General features: G+C 52.5%; 9 protein-coding genes across 9 annotated transcripts; 4 read left to right on the plus strand and 5 right to left on the minus strand.

The window, feature by feature from the left end:
- Positions 1 to 316: 316 nt before the first annotated feature.
- Positions 317 to 894, plus strand: J4E79_004241 (uncharacterized protein; the record flags this gene model as incomplete). Its single annotated transcript, XM_049353128.1, has 2 exons — positions 317 to 706; positions 847 to 894. The coding sequence occupies 2 exons, from the start codon at positions 317 to 319 to the stop codon at positions 892 to 894; spliced, it is 438 nt and encodes a 145-aa protein (XP_049212507.1).
- A 1,669-nt stretch (positions 895 to 2,563) lies between these two features.
- On the minus strand, positions 2,564 to 4,168 carry J4E79_004242 (uncharacterized protein; the record flags this gene model as incomplete). The annotated part of the gene is made up of 1 exon (XM_049353129.1): positions 2,564 to 4,168. One exon carries the CDS (start codon positions 4,166 to 4,168, stop codon positions 2,564 to 2,566), a length of 1,605 nt encoding a protein of 534 aa, XP_049212508.1.
- Positions 4,169 to 5,127: 959 nt separating this feature from the next.
- Positions 5,128 to 5,844, plus strand: J4E79_004243 (uncharacterized protein; the record flags this gene model as incomplete). The annotated part of the gene is made up of 2 exons (XM_049353130.1): positions 5,128 to 5,292; positions 5,341 to 5,844. 2 exons carry the CDS (start codon positions 5,128 to 5,130, stop codon positions 5,842 to 5,844), a joined length of 669 nt encoding a protein of 222 aa, XP_049212509.1.
- A 924-nt stretch (positions 5,845 to 6,768) lies between these two features.
- J4E79_004244 (uncharacterized protein) lies at positions 6,769 to 7,581 on the minus strand (the record flags this gene model as incomplete). The annotated part of the gene is made up of 3 exons (XM_049353131.1): positions 6,769 to 6,950; positions 7,008 to 7,412; positions 7,491 to 7,581. The coding sequence occupies 3 exons, from the start codon at positions 7,579 to 7,581 to the stop codon at positions 6,769 to 6,771; spliced, it is 678 nt and encodes a 225-aa protein (XP_049212510.1).
- An 836-nt stretch (positions 7,582 to 8,417) lies between these two features.
- Positions 8,418 to 9,995, minus strand: J4E79_004245 (uncharacterized protein; the record flags this gene model as incomplete). The annotated part of the gene is made up of 1 exon (XM_049353132.1): positions 8,418 to 9,995. The coding sequence occupies one exon, from the start codon at positions 9,993 to 9,995 to the stop codon at positions 8,418 to 8,420; it is 1,578 nt and encodes a 525-aa protein (XP_049212511.1).
- Positions 9,996 to 10,457: 462 nt separating this feature from the next.
- J4E79_004246 (uncharacterized protein) lies at positions 10,458 to 11,120 on the minus strand (the record flags this gene model as incomplete). Its single annotated transcript, XM_049353133.1, has 1 exon — positions 10,458 to 11,120. The coding sequence occupies one exon, from the start codon at positions 11,118 to 11,120 to the stop codon at positions 10,458 to 10,460; it is 663 nt and encodes a 220-aa protein (XP_049212512.1).
- A 1,023-nt stretch (positions 11,121 to 12,143) lies between these two features.
- On the minus strand, positions 12,144 to 15,285 carry J4E79_004247 (uncharacterized protein; the record flags this gene model as incomplete). The annotated part of the gene is made up of 3 exons (XM_049353134.1): positions 12,144 to 12,571; positions 12,775 to 12,869; positions 13,346 to 15,285. 3 exons carry the CDS (start codon positions 15,283 to 15,285, stop codon positions 12,144 to 12,146), a joined length of 2,463 nt encoding a protein of 820 aa, XP_049212513.1.
- A 1,500-nt stretch (positions 15,286 to 16,785) lies between these two features.
- J4E79_004248 (uncharacterized protein) lies at positions 16,786 to 18,276 on the plus strand (the record flags this gene model as incomplete). Its single annotated transcript, XM_049353135.1, has 4 exons — positions 16,786 to 17,154; positions 17,206 to 17,503; positions 17,556 to 17,670; positions 17,724 to 18,276. 4 exons carry the CDS (start codon positions 16,786 to 16,788, stop codon positions 18,274 to 18,276), a joined length of 1,335 nt encoding a protein of 444 aa, XP_049212514.1.
- A 407-nt stretch (positions 18,277 to 18,683) lies between these two features.
- J4E79_004249 (uncharacterized protein) lies at positions 18,684 to 21,141 on the plus strand (the record flags this gene model as incomplete). Its single annotated transcript, XM_049353136.1, has 3 exons — positions 18,684 to 18,795; positions 18,851 to 19,471; positions 19,556 to 21,141. The coding sequence occupies 3 exons, from the start codon at positions 18,684 to 18,686 to the stop codon at positions 21,139 to 21,141; spliced, it is 2,319 nt and encodes a 772-aa protein (XP_049212515.1).
- Positions 21,142 to 22,284: the final 1,143 nt, after the last annotated feature.

Consider the following 22,284-nt stretch of genomic DNA (forward strand, 5'->3'; position numbering starts at 1 on the left):
CCAACAGGGCGCAACGTTGTCGCAATCGCCGAATTCGTCTTGTTATCCGTGCAAGGCTTCGACACGGTCAAGGTGTGTTGTAGTCCCACCCATAGGGCATTGTTGTCCATTGAAGATAAGCAGATCTCATCTAGCTCCTGAGAAGCCGTGTGTGATTTGTTGACTCGGACAAGCCCCAAGCCGCTTCTTCTCTGCCATAAACTTCAGCTTTTCTATTGTCCACAGCATTCTATTACCACACGCACCTTAACCTCTTTCTGTTATAACTGTCGAATCGAAAAGCAGAGATTTGCTGCCGACACTACGAACCGACACCATGACGGTATCAGTTCTTTGTTTCTATTCCCGTCGCCCAGAAGTCACCCCGGAGCATTTCCAGTCTTACATGGAGGAAACCCATCTGCCTTTGATCAAGGAGGTCTTCGAGATGCATCCCCCGCAGTCTTACAGGTTGCGCTATGTAATACGCGTCAAGACTGGGGCCGGAGACCGACTGGGTGCTGTCACATCAAGCAGAGCAAAAGCGGATCCTGATGCGCCAGTTGTACTTGTCGGGTCTCCTCAGGATATGGATTGGGATGCAGTAGGAGAGATGGTGTTTCGGGATGAGCTGCACATCCAGCAGTGTCTGTCCGTAATGAATGGCCCCGGTGGGCAGCGAATAAAGGAGGACGAGGAAACTATTGCGATACCGGAGAAGACCCGGGTAATATTAACGGCTGGGGACAACCTTTTCATCTGAGCCGGGCACGCGCAGGCGCACTTCAAGGGAGGACAGTACTATCTAAGGTACGTCTTCGAGACAGTTCTGCTTGCGAATACACTGACATCGATAAATCAGGGTAGATCGACGAGCAAGAGGACAAACGCCACCGGGTGGCGTCCGAGGAGTAAGGGGTCCTCCAAAAGCATGGAAATTTATTGAAACCGAGATCGCACAATGTTCCTGTTTGTGCCATCTACGTGGGAAAAGTGTACGACAACTAGGACGCCGACGGAGAGGCATATGCGATACCATAGACAGTTGCAGTCTGATAGAGAATGACTATTAATTTCGAAAGCCAGGGAGTTGCAAATGAGCTACGTTCGCTACACTTGTGGACGGCTGGCTGTTCCGGGAATCTGAACGATACGCCATCAATGCGCTTGACGAAACTTTGCGACGCGTCGGGATCTGCACGCCCAGCGACGCATACGCGGAAGCTCAACATAACGATCGAGGCTTCCAGATTGTGAGAGGCGAGATTAGATCATTGGCGTGTACAACAGAACAGGCGGACAATATGGTGCGAGGATGAATGCAGGAGGGGTCAATGAGCGGACTTGAACAGTCGATGTTGCAGCGACAGTACCTAGGCAGGTGCAGAACACGCTAGGATACATCACGTGACTCTGTCGTCATCGATCAATTTCCTGTGGCCCAGCGCAGCGCAGCCGCTTCTTACAGTGAAGTTCCTTCCACAGCTTCAAGAGACCGACAACGGAGTTTGCATGCAAGGTCAACACACGAGTGCAACCTGCATTGGATCCAGAACACCCGCGTTGCATCGAGTGCTGAGAGGCAAGGCGTACACAAGCCGTTCAGGGCTGTCGCGGATTGGATACCCCCAGGGCTACTATCCATTACTGCAGATTCACCGCCTCCGACAGCCGTGTATAATGGAAAGCCTATTACTTTAAGTTTTGCTACTGCTGCTAGGTGCTTCGCAAGCCAGCTACGACGCTCCAGGTCGTTACGCCATTACCTAGGTCTCCCGTTACGGAACGGCTCGGTTTCTCTCCGTGGGTCTTTTCCCGAACCAATATGATAACGTTTCAATACACAGTGGATATCGCAACAGCGCAATGTGGTCATCGGCAACATCTTTGCGAAGCCAGCATTGTATGCCAGACTACTAAATGGCGCTGCTATGAGGTAGGTTACAGCATGCACATGAGTAATGTGCGTTTGCATTGCCACAACGCACACTACAATGCCCATCAAACCCGAGGGCTCCATTTGCTGCAACCCGATATCTTCAGGCCTCACTCAATTCGCCAAGGTGTCCCGCACGCAAGTTTTGCTCGCGCACCCACACGCATGACATGGCTAGGCTGATTCTCCTTCCCTTGTCTCACCGCAAGGTCATGATTGGCGAGGAACGGGATCGGGCCGTAACCACGACTCAGCAGTCGAGACCTCTCTGGCCAAAGACGATCATGGGATGGCACCGGTCAGCGGCGCGCAGATATCGAAGAAAATCTTCGCAATACCTTGCATCCAATAACGAGACTACGGAGCCGCGGGGTCTCAGGATAAAGGGGAAGTGTGGTTTCAGTCGATGTAACCTCTCCATATACTGAGCTATCTAAGGCGAACGCCTATACATGATCCAGGGTCTAAGAACTATCGGACCAGCAGATACGCTAATTCGCCGGCATTCAACGGCGAGTCTATCGGGGAAGCTGGGTCGCTGCAGGCATCGTGTTCGGCCCTGTAAGCCCGGACTGCTCTGATGGGACGACGTTCGACTCCGGTATAGTGATCAAGTACGAAGGAGGCAGACCAAATTAGGCATGGATGCTAATTCTCGACGTCGTTCGCGGTGCCCATCACTCCTTCTAGGCTTTTCTCGGTACTTTCCCACTCCCTCCTCACCGCATCCAATACCCATGGTCCTCGAGGCTTCAGGCGGAACCTAAATGGCCTTGGCTCAGTCATGAAGCCAACGACTATCATTTGCCATGGATCCACCTCTTCTCCCTGTATGGCTTCCACATCAAACGCCCATAGCAGATTTGCGATATTCATGAATGTTCCGTCAGTAGCGACACGCTTTCCTTGACATATCCTTCGACCTTGGCCAAACACAGGGAGTGGCAGATCACCGCGGACCTTCCCATCACGCAGCCAGCGCTCAGGAACAAAATCCTGCGCATCACCAAGCGAAGGATCGAAGACTGCCTCGTCGCGGCCGATGGCCCACGCGTTCGCCATGATGGTCACACCCTTAGCGATTTTCACGCCAGCGAATTCATCCGCGCGATCAGCACGGCGCGGAATCGAACCAGGAGATATGGGTCGCCATCTGAACAATTCATGTGCTATAGCGTCAACGTAGGCGAGGTCGTGCCGGTCCGAGAATGTAGGAAGACGCTCTCTGCCAACGACTTTGTCTAGTACTTCATGCGCACGGGTCATGATCTCAGGATTGTGCATTGCTGCGACGAAGAGCCAGAGAATCTGACGAGGGGACGTTTCCATACCACCCTGAATAGATGTCGCGAGTGTGAAGGCAAGGTCAAGATCGGATACTGGCGAGTCGGTGGGAGCATATTTCGGTGCGGATGCGATTGCTTGCTTTGTGGCGTTCCAGCCTGGCGCATCTCTGCCATGGCGAAAGAGGCGCATGTAGAGCTTAACCTGGGCCGCGTAAAGCTTGTCAGCATACTGCTGCCACGGGGAGATGAGAGTAGGCAAGTGTCGAAGGACTGGCATAAGATCCGGGAGCTGCGGATTCGCGGCCAGATGTGTGACCTTCGCTTGAATTGCAATGACCTCATGCAGGATTGGCTCTTCGAACTTGGGTATGCGGAGACCGTAATGGAGGGCAAGGATGACACTGGACTGGGTCCGCTCGAGCAGAGGATATATCGTCTTCGTGGTGATTGTGGAACCATCTTTGGACTTCTCCAAGGCAGCGATGAGATCGAAGAGCAATTGCTTAGCTTCGAGTTCCATGAGCGGCTGATACTTGCTTGCCGCCGGCGCACCAAGACTTGGTGAAAGAATGCGATGGTGTAATTTAAGGTGATCGTCATAGTCGTGCATCAGCGTAAATCGGGAACGACCTGGCCCAGCCCCAGTGATCATTTCCATGCTCACTGAGGCCGGTCGGTTGCTGTACCATTGGCTACGACGACTGAAGAGTTCAGTGACGGCCTCGTACGAGTTGAGCACGACAATGGGCACAATTCCAAACAGCTTGGGGACCGTAATCGGGCCGTGTTGTTTCGACCAGGCGCTCCAGTTTACCAGTGGTTTCTCGATTGGCGAACTGTGGAGATCACCAATGAGCGGCAGCTTGAGGAGGGGCTTCTCGGATGCATCTTTGCTCTTGTTGCTGTAAAGGTAAAGTGCGGTCAGGGCACTCACGGCCAGAAGGACGGTCACGACAAGGCTGGACATGGCTGGAGGAGCAACCCACGAAAGCTGTGGGCGACACAACCACTTGTAGGTGTCCAGAATGGCGGATACGTGCATGCACGGCATTACTCAAGTGGATTGTTCCTGGAGCCATGTCCAAAACGAGTTAGCCCAGCCGGCACTTGGCAACAACGGCCACCTTTCGCGTATGAAGCCCCGAAATCGTGATAACAGCTTGTTCGGATCTGGACGGCAGTGTCTCGGCGCCATGCCCTCGTATTGCGCGTGATGGGCTCTTCTTCTTGCGACTAGACTCCCATCACAGCTGCCGCCATCACTGACGTGATCAAAATCGGAAGACCCGAAACGATCCCCGGACAGCATCGCATTACACATCAACCAAGCGCTGCGTGCGCGCGTGGGCTGAGAGGCTCTGATATAGATCTGCTCGGGTATGCATGGCGAGACCCTTCGCGTCGCGGCACACGCTTTATCCGGTTTTTACACGGTAGCCCGCCCTCTCCAGGGCCTGAAGCGTAGTGGGTAGGCTCGGATGGGAGAACCCGCATGCGCAGGTCTTGTACAAGAGGAAAGGCAGGTCACGCGTCCTATCAGTAACGAGAATGCGACACCGCACAGAATATGCCCCAAAGCCTAGCCGGATGGGGCCGCTGTCACGGTTTTAGTGCCGTGGGCCTAGTCGGGGTGAACGCCTGAGCCGGCACGTCGGGTGAGGAACGGCTCTTCAGGCCTGCGAAGGATTTCTTGTTGGAATCCTAAGCCAAGGGGTATATCGATCAGCGCGGGAAAAGACATGGGGTGCGCAAACAGAAATGCGAGGCTTCGCACGGGGAGGTCGGCAGCTCATATGCCCAGCTCCTCCCCAAGATCGATCTTCCCGCAGTGGACCAGCTTGTTTATACACCTCCGAGCCTGCGACGATACAGACGTCGGCGCGTGAGTCGCACACCAGAGTATTGCATCGGGATCTGCACGACAACATGACCACCACATTTCCTATTCGAACTCATGACCAGAGAGCAGTACTGGGTGTCGCATTCAGCTTCTCAATTCTTGCTGCACTGGCCGTCACCCTACGACTGATCGCTCACGCGATTGCTCACAAAAGATGGACAATTGCCGACTACTTCATCATTGCCGCCTGTGTAAGAAGTTCAGCTCCGGATATCGCCAACACTACTAACACTTTGCAGATTTTCGCTATCGGCCTGCAATCCGTCAGCATTACTGGAGTCTTTCATGCCGGCATTGGCTACGATCACGTCCAGAACATCGTAGTAGCGTACGGCCTCGATCCTATCACCAAGCTATCGCAGCTCATCATACCCCTGCAGTTTCTGTGGGTTCTGAGTCTTAGTTGTACCAAGATTTCGATTCTGTCTCTCTATATCTTGATCTTTCCGATCCGATGGGTGGTCTGGAGCTCCTACGTGACCATGTCCATCATCGTTGCTTGGACAATCGCAACCATCCTCGCTGGCTGTCTGATATGCCGGCCTTTCGCCTACAATTGGGATAAATCGATTCCTGGAGGAAGCTGTGGCGATCAAGTCACCTCATTCACGATTACCGGAGTCATCAACTTGGTCACCGACGTCATGGTGCTTCTTCTGCCCATGCGTCCGTTGTATCAACTGCAAATGGCGACGTACAAAAGAGTGACTCTCGTCGCCGTTTTCGGCCTGGGTACTTTGTGAGTCAAAATGAGACTCTGTCGTCAGCTCTGATCTAACCGGAGCAGTACCTGTATCGTCAGCGCCTTTCGCATCTCCGTCCTATCCAGCATGGACTTTACCGATATCACCTATACGATCCCCAAAGCCAATATCTTCAGTGGCCTGGAGCCATGCCTCGCCGTAGTCCTCGCATGCGTGCCTCTGATGCATCCACTTCTTGGTCGCTCCGCAACAACACCTCACGCTTCGGGGAAAAAGAAGTCTTCGAATGCTGAATCCAAGTCCAGTGGGCCGAAAGCTGTCAGCGACGACGGGTTCGAGCGGCTCGACGATGACACAAGTCACTTGTGGCTCAAACCGATGGGGCTGCAGCATCGCGCTGATGAATCGGATTTGCAGGAAACCATAACAGGAGATGCAAGCGAAGGAGATCAGGAGTCTCTTCATAGACATCGAGGAAACATCGGTATAGCTACTTGAGCTGTTAGCTCTCTTAGATCCTAGTAATGATCACACGACCTGAGGAATAATTACAAACGAGTCTTGCTATTCACCGCTACACCTTGCTGATGCCACAAAGCCTTGTTGCCGGTAGGTAGTGCGAAATCGAGTCTGGAGACAGTCGCGTAGGTCGATCCAACGCTTCACAGGAAATTTCGGAGGTATTTGGACAGTCGGCTGTGCAGATCTGATCTCAGCATGCTGACGATAAGGCTAAAAGGAGCAGCTAGAACATTACTACAGCCGTGGCACCTCATAGGCCCAGTAGGAATCGGCTTTTGCAAAGGAAAGTAGAGAAGGTCGAGAGGAAGCGACAAGTGTGGGGATCTTGGCGTTGCTGTGGCCCGTGCTCGTCACTTGTCCCCGCTTTCCTGTCACGCGTCATTAACGCGTCGGCTCTTCCTGCTTCCATGCCATCAACTCTACTATCCAACAGCAGTACTCCTACTTTCTGACATCGACGAGTATCTTGATGTGTTTATCCTTCTCGTGTAGCAGTGCGAGAATACCATCCTCCACCACTCTATCCATCGAGATTGTACGCGTGATCATCTTCTCCGCATCGATTGTTCCTTTATCCAGCGCGTCAATAACTCGCTCGAAGTCCTCACTGGTGTAACTCAGCGCTCAGAATAAGTCAGCAAGGCTTCGAATCATTCCAACGGTTTCGCGTGATGGCTTACCTGTAATCAGCCTCTTTTCCCCAACCAACAGATTGTCCGGGTTGAAGGGAATCTCTTTACCCCACTGGGCAACATTCACCACCGTTCCCCTGCTGCGAACTGATAGACACGCAGACTTGATACTGGTAGCTACTCCGGCGCAGTCAAAAGCAACATCAGGGCCTTGACCATTGCACAGCATCTTGCATCTGGAGACCATATCTTCGTCCGTCGGATCGATCGCCGCCGTAGCTCCAAAGTGTAGAGCTAAGTCCTTTCGATCCTGAACAACTTCAGCAACGATCACCTGGGCAGTATCCAAGGCTTTCAGGCATTGGAGAATGGCCAAACCAATCGGGCCGGCGCCGATAACCAAGATGTTGTCCCCTGCTTTGGCGGCCGACTGTTCGACAGCATGCCAAGCAACTGCAAGCGGTTCGACCAAAGCTACGCCAATCTGTCAGTGTCCTTCCCTACCTCAAGTGAGCATCCCAACTGTCTTACCCCCGATTTCTGACGTTATCCTCTCAGGCAGTTTGAACACGAATTGCGCATCTACACACACCCGATCCGATAACCCACCTCCCCAACCCATGATTCCCACAAACCCAAACGAATCGCAACAATTGGTAAAGCCGCCTTTGCACGAAACGCATTGCTTGCAGCAAATGGTAGGTTGGACGGCCACTCTGTCTCCAACCTTGAGACCTTTGCGCACCTGCGCTCCGACCTCGACGATGTCCCCAGAAAACTCATGCCCGAGAGTTACAGGCCATGTCTCACCGGTGATTGAATGAGGCGTGTCTTTGAAAGGAAGAGCATCCGGTATGCAGTAGAAGTGTAGGTCGGACCCGCAGATCCCACAAAAGGAAGGTCGAATCTTCACTTGGTGGGCATCACATACCGGCTCTGGAACGTCGTGTTCCAGACGCATGTCCTCGGTCCCATAGTAGCGAAGAGCCCGCATATTGGTGGTACGAATGGGTTGGACGAAGCAGTCTGAGAAGGTACAATTTCGCGGTTGAGTATCGACCACAGACAAGTGAATGTATTTTACGAAAGCAGTTGTAAGTTCATAGGCGAATATACATGCTAATCTTATAGCTCTATACTGAGGCTGACGTTAGAAGGAAGGAGGGGTACTAGCCGACGTCTCGCAAGATGCGTGTCAGCCCTAGAGACTCATGCGCAAAACGCGCCAATGCTAGATAATGTCAGAATCACTGCATATCATACCAAGCGGAAGAAAATTACGTCACAGAACTGATGTTATTCTATTTCAACCGTGTATTGACGTTCCATCTTGGGGAAACAGTATCGCTCAAGGCGAGTTTACATCTTGACTTTCTCTGCCTTTACATGAATTCTTAACGATACGGTAACTACGTGTCAAGTGTCAGATCACTGACACTTCAAAGCCCGGTAAGCAGATCAACTTCTAGCTTGATCAAACTGCGCCCCCGGGCCTTCAAAATAAGCTAACACAGCATCGATATCTCCGACCGTGAATTCACGGCCACAAGGATGCGTATGGGACCGCGCCCACCGCGCCGCACGAGCCAGCTCGCCCCAATTGTTCGGGTCTTGCGCCTCCGGACAATCCAACAAACGCATGCCAGGATGATAAGAAAACCGAGGCACAAGCGACGTCGACGCCAATCGTTCCACGTCGCTGTAGTCAAAGGTCTGGTTTGCTGCCATGAGTGCATCCATTTGCCCTGCTGCTTCCTGGGGATCGAGGTATAGCCAAGAGTCGGGGAAAGCGTTGTCGTCTTGTACATAGCCTTCGGGTATGCAGATATCGGGAATGGCGGGCAAGTCTACCTGGGCTGGCTGAGAAGCCTGGTATACGAGCTCTGATGCTACTGCCGCAGCGGCCTCTTGCGACCTCGATCGTACTGGGTGCGCTTGGAGTGGGTGGCTATAGCTGTGCTCATTGAAGTTCAACCCGTTGTACTCTTGGGGATGTGACTGCATCTGCGGAGGCCACTGGGGTAGATCTTGGGAGTTGGCTTCCATCGCGGGTGGATGCTGTACAGCATTCGGCATTAAGACGCCCATTCCCGTCGGAGGCATACTGCTGTACCCTTCATCCCAGGACGAGAAGCCAGCCATCGGCTGCATTTGCTGTTGAGCCAATGGGTCCATCGGAAAGGCTCCAAGCGGCGAAGGCTGACCAGGGTAGAAATAGGGAACGGACTGAGCAGCCTCCTCCTCGGCAGCCTGTCGCTGGCGCCGCTGTTCATTCAGCTGCTTACGACGCTCACTTTCTGCCACTCGAACCGCTTCGGAGTATCGACTTATAACAGCATCATCGTAAATCTCTCGGGTAGTTTGAACGGTACCAATGCATCCGAGAATGATCTGGATATCATCCGGGAACATGAAGTCCGTCAGCTGGCCGTGCTCATCAAGCTTCTGGTACCGCAGCGCGAAGTCCAATGCGCGAGTAAGATCACCCATGTCGTCATTCACGGGCAGACTCTTCAGACCAATCGCTAAGTTCTTGAATGGTATTGATGGCGGTGGAACATAATCAGCTTTCTTTGCAGCTTCCGGAAGGAAATTGTTGATGCACATCACCGACTTATCCCAGTTACCTGGGACGTAATGCTTCGCTTTGGTCCAGGTTGGGTAGGTTCTGCGCATCGTCTTTCGATATGTGTCCGAGATATGGTCGCGGGCGCGCTCTGCTTCCTCGGAACTGGTCAAGCCGAGGTGACGATGCTTGTCCAGAATTGCAAAGTGAACTGCAGCAGTGATGCCGTTGTTCAGCATGCGGTATGCGACAGCAGGATTGCGGAACCATTGTGGGAGTATTACAATCAGATCCACGAGAGTTGCATTGATTGGCCTATCGCAACGCAGCTTATACTCGTGGGCCGGAATGTCAACCAGGAATTGAGCGCGAGGCTTTCCTCTCGCAGGAGCTTTTGGCACTGCTGTGTCATCACCCTTCTTTGTAGGGAGTTGATGTGGCGTAGGCGAACCTCCAGGGCCCGCTTGCATTGCGTTTCGGTGTGGTAATGGCGTGTAGACTGTATCAGGCTCCGTGAAACTCATACTATCTTCGAGACAGTTACAGTCAATTCTAGTAGATTCTAGCGAGAGTGGTGGTAAGTTGCGAGGTGGTGGGTCTGTGCCAAGGGCAGAGTAGAGCGGTTGATATACTTGAGGCGCAACAGCAAGCAGAGTGAATACGAAGAGAGTGAACTAACTTTCACTGACCGTTGCGGTGAAGCCTATTCTACCATGGCTTCGTATCCCTTAGTATGTTCGATAAGAGAGCTTCATTTCTGCGCCGAAAATCGTCGCCTTGGAAAGATTGAAGAACGAGGGCATTCTGAAGGAAGTGAATATGATCTGGCTTTCATGCTCATCTCGTATAATATCTCCAAGACTTTCTGAATGTGGCATGATTAAAGGCGTACCAATTCCGGACTCAGAGGCCTAGCAGCTTCAAACGCCCTTTCAGCTGGGAAAATATCCTAGCGGATAGTTCCAAACTTCTTTGATGCCAGCATAACTCGGGAAGTTTCCACCTTCAACAGTATTATCTTGAGTCAAATCGATAACCTCCGCAGTCGCAGCTGCCAGCTTCACCTTCTTGCGTCTCTTGTCTTGCTCGAATCTGCTGTTTCTCAAGAGCAGCTTCTTTTTCCTAACCCTTCTCTCTTTTGCCAGGCGTTGAGAAAGCACGCCTTCTGGCTCGTGGTATTGATCCCAGTGACATAGATGAACCGACTCTGTTTCCCATGTGTGACTCATTAGGTCGACGTTCGCAGGCCGGTTGAGAAGGAGCAGAGGTCGACATGGGCCAAAGTTTTCTGGCACGACTTCCCACTCGTTACGCCAGACTCTAGTGGTGACAGCATCTTCGTACGCCGCAACCTGCGCATTCATCGCAACATTTTCATGAAAGTAGGGCGCCAGCGGAATTCGTCTTTGTTGTGTAGGAATGATCGGCGCTATATGAGGTGGATCGGGTGGCGGGGTGCCGTTGAAGTAGCCGTGGAAGTGAGTCTTCTGCTGGTAGCTGGGCACTGCGCGTGCGTCTTCTGTTCTCTTCGACTTGCGGAAACCATAGTTGTGTGGGTTCCCAACGCGCTGTGAGTGTAAATGAGCTGGAGCCATAGTGAGGCGGCCGGATGGTTGGTGATAGTGGCTCTTTTGCGCAATGCGTAGTGGTGTGGGTGTCGTGGGCGTTGTCGGAGTGTAGCTTTTGACTGTCTGGTTGAGTTGCAATCCAAGGCTCGCATTGAGGTCTTGAGCCCTCAGGGTGGTGATGTAGAGCCACAAAGCTATTGTACGCCGAGCTATACGATGATCCTCTCACGTCCTCCGTTTTCACCATGGTGAGAATGACCTCAATAGGCAGTGGTGGACGTGAGAGACAAACGAGAGAGTTGCCCCATTGTGCGACGACGTAGCATTAAAAGCGTGATGTTACCTAGGGAGAAAGGGTTTGTATCCCTATAAGGACCTTCTAAACGCGCGTGTTGATCGACTGTTTCCATGGTTCACAGTAGCGGCAGTGGGTGGTGACTTGCTCTTCGGGCAATCAGGTAGGCGCTATCGCCGAAAGCGGGCCCGGGCATCGTCGGCAGCGCCGTGCCTACCGCCGCAAAATAAAACGCGCATCACAAGCGAGAAACGCGATTATGAAAACGCAACATGAGAGGGAGGAAGCAGGAAGAAAATCGCAAGGCAGCTGATATTGGGAGTCAGGTTGGGGTTAGTAAGCGGGGGTGGGGGGCGCGGGCCCGGAGACAGCAGGCGCAATTCACATCGCGGCTGGCCAGCTACGAACCAGCGCTAGCCTTCATAATGTATGTAATGCACGATTTTCGCCCCACAAGATCTTCGGTTCAGTGATGTGTTTCACGATTTTGCTTTTCTAAGATGTGAGACGAGGCTGTAAATTGCTTGTCCACCTCCGATAGCAAAGAAGTGGAAGTGCCCTCCTGCATCGGTAACTTGCTAGACAAGCTTTCAGGCCACTGACACTTCGCAGAACAATGCCCACTCTCAGACTCTCATCCTCCAAGCGTACACACACTCGACGTATGGTACCCAGCTAAAAAGATCTCCGTCCTTCACAGAAAAGGCACTCTTATAGCCATGACGAAATCCGATCCACTGAGGTGCCCGAAGAGATCAGTGACGAGCATGCGCGCTGCCATTCTGGGAGGCTGCTGACGAACTGTCCTTGATCCAGGACCATGTCTCGTCCATGTCCATGGGGGCTGAATGAACCGAGCCCGCAGACTTGCTCTTGGACTTCTTGGCCTTCACATTGACAGTGTGTGGAGTCGAAGAGACAGCTCTGGTGTTTCTGGGTGCTGGAATGTAGGAGTAACGAGAAGCACGTAACCTCGCAGCTCGAGCTACTTCTTGCGCGTCCTTGACAACCTGTCGGGCCCTGTACAACTCGTCCCTGGCGGCACGTGCAGCCTTCTGGATTCGCCTCTTCTCTCTGGCGTCACGTTGCTGCCTACGCGTGAGCCTGGCATACTCGTCGGCTGGCGTAGTGACTGGACGCGAAGACTGCGGAACGTTGACAGCGGGAGGAAGCATGGTCGTAACTGTGCGGAATTAGTGCAAGATCGGTGGATATTCAAGTGAACTCTACCTGAAGCATTGGAACGCTCTGAACCGATGAGTGGAACGCTAGAGACGCCAACAAGTTGGCCATAGCCATGAAGTCTATTGTGCTGTCTCGACGATGGTACGGCAGGTTCGTTCCCGCCAGTCCTTGTCTCGACAGTACTGAGCGTGGCGACCGAACCGTAAGCCATGATGCCAACAGCCCGCCGCCAGTACTTTCGGAATAGTGATTTCTGCGTATAAGGTGAGGTAGATCGAAGTAACAGAGAGGAGTGACTGTGACTGTAGTATTGATACTCTGTTTGGCTTTGTCGTGGGACAAAAGCGAGCGTGGAGCCCAGTATCGCCAAGGCAACGACTTAGCGCGCGCATTCTCACCGTCTCAGCAAACAGCTGCTGTCCGCACCGTATCTGAAAAGCTGGAGAAAAACGTTGTACGAGCGGATAGGAGAGAAATGTCGCAAGATCATGATTCATCGCGCGGCAGATTGATCTTTAATTATCGTATGCTACAATGCGCTTTCACCTTGATCAACCGCTGCGAGTAGTGCATTGATGAATATACGATGAGGAGACCGATATCTATCCAAGAAAAGTAAGAGTGTTCTGTATGAAAGCAGCTCTATTTACTCTATGCATATAGGCCACATGATTCCGCAACAGGAGACAGGCCTAGAAAGATGCACTGTCGCAAAGAAAAGACATGTTACATTCCATTGTAATGCCGCCGACGTGAATCGCTCTCAACTCACCAATCAAAGTCCTCGTCATCTTCTCCCATATCGCTTTCGTCATCCTCGACAACGTTGTTTACACCCGTGTTCCCCGTGCGGCCAACCATACGCATCTCCGCCGGAGTAAGGATCTGCCTGTTCGGAGCTAGAGTGTGTTCTACTTCATTCTCGTCCTCTTCGTCATCATCTTCTTCGCCATCTACGGCGTTCTGGATATCATATGAGCCACCGAAGCGCTGGCCGCGAGGAGACGATCGCGTGCTAACTTTGGCCTTCTTGGTCCGCTTCTTGGGTCCGGCATAAGCGTCAGAATCAGAATCAGAGTCGTCCGCTTCAGGCAGCACCTCTTTGCTAAGGCGTGATGACGACCGGGTTCTTGGTGAGCGACGTGCAGGTGTCCTTGGCGACGTCTTCTTGCTGCGCTTGGACTTTTGCTTAGGTGAGGTGTCTTCGTCTCCATTGAAAGTACGCTTGCGTTTCGACGAGTTACGGGTTCGCGGCATGAGTTCATCTTCGTCCGACGTGTCATCTTCCATGACATTCTTACGCCTCGAACCCTGCTTAGTGGTAGTGACTGGCTCATCATCGTCAATGTCCAAAGCATCAAAATCGAAGTTATCTAGATCTGCTTCAGACTCCTCTCCAGAGTCTTCATCCAGTATCTCTTCTTCATCCGAGTCAACCACGAAGTTCTTCGGCTGTTTCATGAGGCGCCCATTCCTATCACGCTGTCGTGCACCGGCTCGCTTCGCATTGTTCCGCTTCTTTTCGGAAGTGTGTCTCCGAATTGCAGCATCGTCGTGATGGTGTGGGTGCACAGTAGAAGCACCCCCGAGTCGAGCAACCAGGTTCTGGAAATCTTGAGGATATTGCCAGCTCGAATCGTTATTCTTCACGCAATACTGCACACATCGTGTAAGATCTAGCGCATCATGTCCCGAAGGCATGATCTTCACTCCGTTTGCCATATCGCGAAATGGAATGCTAGGAGGGGACTGAGTGGTTGCCACAGCCCTTTCACGGGAGTTGAAGTTGTAAGGTGGGGCAAAGCCTGCTACGCTGACACTGGTGGGATTAAATCCAGCAGGTTTCGGTAAAGTCGTATGTTTGGATACTGTCCAATCCTCGTAAGTCGGCTCGGTCTTCGCGCGATGGAGCATTGGTCCCTTCATCATCCGATATACCGTATTGTTCGTGATCGGACCGTACGGCATGTCTCGGTAATGGTTAATCATGTCTGCAAAGGTCCCCGATAGGGCGCCATTGTGGAGAAAACGGTCCATGATGTCGAAGGATTTGATGGCATGCGGAATGAAAGCAAGTGTTTCTGCCAAAGTTAGGTTGCCATGGGGAAGATCTAGCCAAGCCGAAGGCGCATCCTTCAATTTATCATATTTTGGGCTACCGGGGCCTGTGGATTTCCTTCCTTCGGGAATCGGTTTCCTTTTGACAATCTTACTGGAAGCAATGTCTTGGTTAGCGACAGGAATTGGGGATTCGTTTCCATTTCCAATGAAGGCAGGTTGGTCTTCTGGATAGTTTTGGTAGTCTTCTTCGTCACTTTCAGGCTGATCAAAGAGATGAGCTGTAGCGTACCCATCGTGGATTGCAACCTCAGCGTGTAGTGGATACCACCGGAGGTCTGCAGGGATATTTTCTTCTTCCCTGTATTCTACAGCAATCATGGGGTCGATAACGCGATCATTGAAGGCGGTTCTCGCCTTCCCAAGGCGGTGTTTGTTGTGGCCATCGATGATCTTGCACTCCTCATGCATTGATTGATGAAGCACCTTCATTTGATCAATACCCCGGGAGTTGCATTCCATCAGGCTCTCTTGATGCTGTGTTTGAAGCAGTTCGCGCACGTCTGGGAGGTTCGCGAAGAGATGGCCGGCATTTAATTGTGCTCGGTCGAGCATATCCTGGACTTCGTCCCGCGTGAATGTGATTGGAGACATGGTATCAATGCAGCCTGAGTATAGGGTAAAACAGTTGCTTTGGCTGGTCAGGGGTGAGACAGTTGAGTTGTGCTCACTGAAGTTGAGATTCGTGGGATAATATCAAATCGAAAGAAGGGGAGTTTACCGTGGTGGAGTGAAAGTTCAGCACCTGCTGGCCAGTATTGTTTTCACTCGCCGTTATGTGTACTAAAGACACTGTGTATACAACAGGAGGACCGCACATCTAGAGGAGTGTGTGGAGGCCGAGGCGACAAGGAAACAAAGACGTCGAGTCGAACATTGTTCGACTCTTTGTTTCAATGCTCGTAAGAAGACTCAAGACAGACTGATTCTGGTGATGCGAAGAATGCGACCTGATAACCGACATTGCACAGACTCAAGATATACATCCCGGCCTGTCGATTGCTTCTCATCATCGTGTAGCATGAAGCAAAATCTCCGGCGCCAACGATGTAGACGGTTTGACGTGAGGTTCTGGCTCTTGAGCTGTGTTTCCGATGTAACAACCTTAATGACAGACATTACTGCACTTTAATCATCTGCTAGCAAAGTCGATACTTGAATGTCTGCGGACGACTTTAGATTGCTGGATGGCAAATGTTTCTGCAAGTTCTGGCTGTAGCATGCGGTGGCCGTATTGGTTGGCAAACAGTTGGCCTCAAGAAAACAATAGTTGCAGTTCTCCATGGCATTCGTATCCTGGTCGATGCTGCAGTCGCTGATGTGATGTGATGCGATGCGATGATTGGGGTCACGGATGGGGTCGGCAGCGGCAGCACTTGAGGCCAATCCGTCGGGGAAGCCGCTTATCCGGTTCCGCTCTAGCGCCGCTTCCGTCCGGAGATTATTCCAAGGTTCTTCACTCTATCCGCGGCTTCCCCTCATTTCCTTGCGGCATCCGGGTCGGTGCATTACAGTACGACCAGTTCGCAGGGTCGTTCGGTACAATGATTGCCTGGAGATGCTCAGATCTCACTATATTGTTCCTGGCCCTGACATCGTCGCACTTGGGCAATTTGCGGAGGACAGCCTTAGAGCCCGCCTGAGCAGCAACTCCGCCCAGCCTGCTACGCCGCAACCTATGCCTGTAGACGCAACGCGACAGAACGTGCTCGGCTTACCTCCACCGAAATAACGTATTTGCTCACGAACAAAGTAAGCCCGCAGATGACGTTGCTACCCCTCGCCCAGGAATGCCATGGCAGGTCTAGTGCAGAACTGGCAGGTCAAGGCCACCACGTCTTGGGGAAACGTCCCGATTACACCTCATCCATGATTAACCGGGCTCTTGGGCAACATCAATCATGTCACCGTGCGCACGTTGAGCTGCCAATGTCCATGGTCAGGGCTTGGAAGAACACGCTTTGTGCTTATCATGGTGCCAGCAAACTAAAATGCGCCTAGGTGAGGAAGATGGTCAGCTATATAAAGCCCATCTTCTACAATCTTGAATACCTCACGCTCGTCAATTGATCGCTTCCGTGGCGGAACAACATCATGAAGTTCGTACTCAGCCTTGCCTGGCTATCCCTCGTTGCAGGTGCGACCATCCGCAGCCCACAGCCTCGTACATATGATGGGTACCAAGTCCATCGCGTCCGAGCTACTGGATCCCAATATGCTGCAGCAAAGCGAGCTCTTGCTGCTGTTCCTCACGAGACTTTAAACGAGATTCGTGGAAACCTGGATGTTCTTATTGCACCAGGGCAGTTGGACGCTTTCAAGGCTTTGGGGCTCAAGTCCCGAACCTTGCATGAGAACCTCGCCGATTCTATCGCCCGGGAATCGCACGTCAAGAAGGCCTGGAAGAGGCAAACTAACGGTTCAGAAGACGCTTGGTTTGATAGCTACCACCCGTATGAAGACGTAGGTGATGTGTCACTGCTATTCGATCCAAAGCTGACTGGCCATTATTAGCACATTACGTGGTGGCGCGATCTACAGGAATCGTTCCCAGACAATTCGAACTGGACGAGCACTGGAACATCTTTTGAGGGGCGCGACATGTTCGGCGTTCATCTCTATGGAAAAGACGGTCCAGGAAAGCCTGCGGTCATCTACCACGGAACTGTTCACGCTCGTGAATGGATCACTGCTATGACCATCGAGTATATCGCCAAAGCCCTCACCTACGAATACAAGGCAGGCAACAACTACACCCAAGCCATTCTGGATAACTACGACATCTACATGTTTCCCTTTGTCAACCCCGATGGTATGTCACATCGCCAAGGATAGATCCACTGGTCTTTGCTAATACATGCTAGGCTTCGTCTTTTCTCAAACAGACGACCGCCTATGGCGCAAGAACCGTATGCCGCCACCAGAGAACGCTGCCAATCAGACATGCTATGGTCGCGACGTGAACCGCAACTGGGAGACGTAAGCGAAGTTTCTGCCCTATGTGTATGGCATGCACTGACATATAATCTCAGGAACTGGGATGCTGACCCACGCGGAGCTTCAACAGACCCATGCTCGCAGACATACAGGGGAGAAGCGCCCCGCGACACGCCTGAGAACCTGGGAATGGACAACCTGATCCGCAAGATCCGCGATGAGCAAGGTATCAAGCTATACATTGACTGGCACAGCTACTCCCAGCTGATCCTGTACCCATTCGGCCACAAGGAGACTCTCTACGCTCCAGAGCTCGGTATGTGGACCAAGGCCGCTGCCCTGATGAGCGAAAACATTGCCTACTACTCGACCAACGCGACTACCTACACCTACGGCCCTAGTGGAGCAACCTTGTACCCGACAACCGGTGCGTCTATCGACCATGTGTACACCATCGGTCGCGCCAAGTTCTCCATGACCATCGAATTGCCCGATACCGGTGACTTTGGCTTCGTCTTGCCTCCGGAGAGGATCAGGCCTGCGGCTGAAGAACAGTGGGTGGGTCAACAGGTACTGCTCAGCCTGTTGGATGAGGAATTCTTCGATGGCGAAGGCCCAGCGATTGGCGCATTGGGCACTACATGGTAGACACATGTAGGGATTAGCTCAACTTTGTTCTATTTCAGCTGGTACAAACCGCTGTCTATCAGCATTAACTCGTATTAGCAAGTCAAGATGTCGTCTGTCAAGTCTACATTCGTCTTTATTTCTAAGTCTTCTGCTCACATCTTGATATACTATCGCACACTCTGTTCCATGCATTCTTTCAAACGACTGGAAGAGCGTTTTTCCTCTTATGCCTTGTCGCCGTCACCTCCACTCCCACGCGGCTAGCGCTCACAATGACGCGTCCGTGCGCAAGAAGTGAAGGTGAAGCCAGCACGTCTCGTCATCTTCATCTTCCCCATTTGGTATTTTGATATCATCGCTCTTATCACCACTCCTCCTCCTCGCTGCAGCGCTAGACAAGGGCTTTTGACTTCAACTCGCCCAGCATGCTTTCTTCCACCGATCCGCACTTTACTACTGCAAGTACGCAATCGCCAGAAACCATGGGACATACTTGGCGTACGCCCTCTCCCACCAGGGAGGCCTATATCAGCTCCAGTAAGTTTATCTGCTAGATTGATCGGGCGCGAGTCGAACACTAACACGTAGACAGGCAACGTGAACTCGCCGCAGGTTCTACCTGAAGTTCACGACGGTCTTCCTCACGAGCATGCAAGCTATCAGCAACGCGTTGACGGTCGCGCTTCCGCTATTGCGGCGGTAGAGACTGCAAAGCATAATCGACGACGCGACGCAGCATTGTCACGACTCTACAACGTCTTTGATGGCAAGAGCGACTCGGGCGACCAGAAGCCATACATTCACACCGCTATCACCAAAGACGAGGACGGGGATGTAGCGCAGCCTGAGCAGCCATCCACTCCCAAGAAGAAGCGTGTGCCGATACTCTGGCATGGACTGCCATCCCCGGAGACACCCACGTTCCACCGCGATGCAGGAACTACGACTTCAGTAGCAGACTCTACGCAGACCGAGCTAGTTTGGCAGGCCTCTTTCTCTCCAGCCAAGAGATTTGTCGATCAAGTCCCTGTCTCGGAACAGAGTCGCGTTCATACTGATGGCGGCGCTATCGATGACGCCAAACCCACGTTTTCGCAGACATCAGATAAATCTACACACGACGATGCGATGCTTGCGCGCGAGCTTGAGCAGGCTCTTAGTCCTTCGTCAACCCGCCGGAGTACCAGACTGCGCAAGCAACCCAAGCCGATATGTAAGTGCCACGTCTGCCAATGTTTCCAACGCATTTGCTAACCGCTTTCCTTCATTCAAGACACTGTTCAGATACCTGTCGCAGCCCCCAGGGCTCTTCGCAAGCTACTCCCCGCACCGAAAGCACCGGAGAACGCAGCGCACTCAGAGGCCAGCTTCAGTACTGAGCCTGTTAAGGCCGACCCCGTACCGTTCGATGGACTGCCAACTATTCACTCGCTGTCCTGGCAGCTTCAGTACCCTCCGGGCGGCAGCACTCACCCATCCTACCCGTACCCTGCCCTAGATCCCCGTCTCCTCTTCCATCAGGCTTTCGTTCCAATCATAGGTGGACTGCCCGATTTCAAGTTGGTACCCAAACTCATGCTTCCAATGGGCTGGAAGCAAGTTTCGTGGTCCGGCCTACTGCCGATCGTTTTCGATCCCTATCGCCAGGCGTTTAAGCTCACACCAGTCGGACCAATGCCGCTGACATGCGAGGAACTTCACCAGCAAGGTCTTCATCAGTACGTCCCCGGCGGTGAGTTACATCCGGAATATGGCATGTTGCCAGACATGCTCAAGCTCAGCGACGGAAGCGATGCCGAGGTCTACAACTTTGACGGCACCGACTGGACTCTGCCATGGGAGGGTCAAGTGGACTTCCACGCACCCTCATCGGAAGCCATGACCAAGCGCGAGAGTGAATCGTATTCCCCGCCCTCAAGCCCATTCATTTTCACACCGGTCGCTCCACCTCACTACAATGAAGCCTGGGACTGTCCCGACGGTATCATCGACTTACCTGATGCATGGAGATGGCTGGCTGAGCACGACATCAAGCCAACATCGAGCTTTATCGCCTCTCCTGGCAAGACCTGGAGGGGTACTGGCAGCCATCGCATAGCCCGCCGCTTCAAGCAACCGATCGCGAGTTTGATGTCGACTACCATTGCCACTCTTGCCTCCGATCCCGCCGAGATCTTTCTTGTCAACCAGGATACCAGAGAGTTCTGTGCATTCAAGAGTGTTGCGACACCGGTTCATATCAACATCGCTCTTCTCGAAGACGTGGAGTTCACCTTGAAGGAGCTGCTGTCTTACTTCCCTTGGCATTACTACTGGAGAAAGGCGGCCGATCGATTCGTCGTGGCAGGTCTGTCTAGCGGGGATGTGGCCAACATGATCAATCTGACTAGAAAGCTCGAGGGCGATGCAGCAAGGAAGACTAGTAGCATCTATGGCAACATGCTGTATGAAACAGCGGAAGACGGTACGCGCGTCAAGATTATTCGCTCCGGTGACGAGAAGTCAGGATATACGGCTCAAGGTTGGACTTACGATCAATGGGAGCTAGCCGACTACCCGCTAGTCGGCCTTGCGCATGGGCTGGTGGAACTACCGACTGGCGAGGATGCCGGACCACTGACGAAGATGATCATATGGTGTCGCGAGCAGGGCAAATATCGTACGATGCTCTCCGACGTGCCGGCGCTGTTGAAGGAAGCGGGTATCGAAAACAAGATTCAGCGGCCCGAGATTGGATGTCCGGATCAGATGATGTTCTTTGATCATTCCGAGGCGTTGAAGGAGGACCGGAAGAGGGTTATTGTGAGTGAGAAGTTACTGAAGAGGAAGAGGGAGGAAGAGGGCAGGGAAGAGACCAGGGGAAGAAAGAAGAAGTCAGAGTAGTGACGAGGGAACCTTATATGACAGCAAAGTGTGCTGCGAAGGCTTCGGGGATGACATGGCTTTCAAAAATGACTTGAGAAGGATATACATGAGTAAATTCCGTGCATCATCGGCGAGGCGCGATACGTATGGCAATAGACCCAGTCGCTTCCCTACCAATATCCAATCGATGATTTTGAACACATCTTTGCATCGCTGTCTAGTGCATCGGAATACCCGGCAGCGGCCCAAGTCCACACTACACCTCGTCAGCATACCCCCTTCCCTTTCAGGCTCATACTTACAGCAGGCGCCGGCGACGGGCATCCACCGTTGGAGCTCATGTAGCAGCCCATCTCAGCAGCATGCTTCATCAAGCACTTCTCATTCGTGCTAAGCAAGTTCATCGGCACAATCGGCATAGCGCATTTGCATGGCTCTTTGAACGTCGGTGTCGGTTCTTTGTGCCTGTGGCTATGCGTGCGGTTGTGTTTGCGCGTTCCGCTGGGTGCAGGAGCGATGCTGGCTTGTGGTGCAGCCCACGGGTATGGTGTTGCGAGAGCAGCAGTGGCGAAGAGAATAGTTGTGATGAGCGTCGAGATGTACATTCTGGGCGGTGGGAAACTTTGGGATGCGTTGCAGCAACTTGGGTGTGAAGTGCTGTGAGATGCGAATAGCCAAGCGTCTAGGATTCTCTGCAGACGATCTGAATCTTGTAGGAACCGCGAGCGCCACGCGGCAGAGGGCTTCTTCTACCGAGAATTCGCGATCCAGTACGCGGCGCAATATGGGTTGATGAAGTTCCATCTATCATGCAGCGCCATCGTCCAGTGATGCGCCGCCGGTTAAACACCCATATTTGGAAACGGAAGTGTGAAAGCGGCGATGGACAATAAGGGTTTCTCGTTGCTCTTCCGTTCTGGGTGTCTATGCAGGTGCGAAATATCTGAATGTCGAGGATCTAGCGGATGTCTTGTTTCTCTTGACGCTTGCCGTCATTCACGGTAAGTGGAATGAATGGATTCGCTGGTCGTGATACCTCTCGATACTTATTAAATTGCTAACCTTAATTCATCACTCCCATCGTTGTTCTAGCCAGCTTCAGGCGCATAAGAGATGAATTCATATTCCACGTGTTGCTGGCACATCGCGCAGTGTCGGAAG

The sequence above is a fragment of the Alternaria viburni genome (genome assembly GCF_023758015.1).
Source record: "Alternaria viburni strain BMP 2772 chromosome Unknown scaffold_7, whole genome shotgun sequence".
NCBI lineage: Eukaryota > Fungi > Ascomycota > Dothideomycetes > Pleosporales > Pleosporaceae > Alternaria > Alternaria viburni.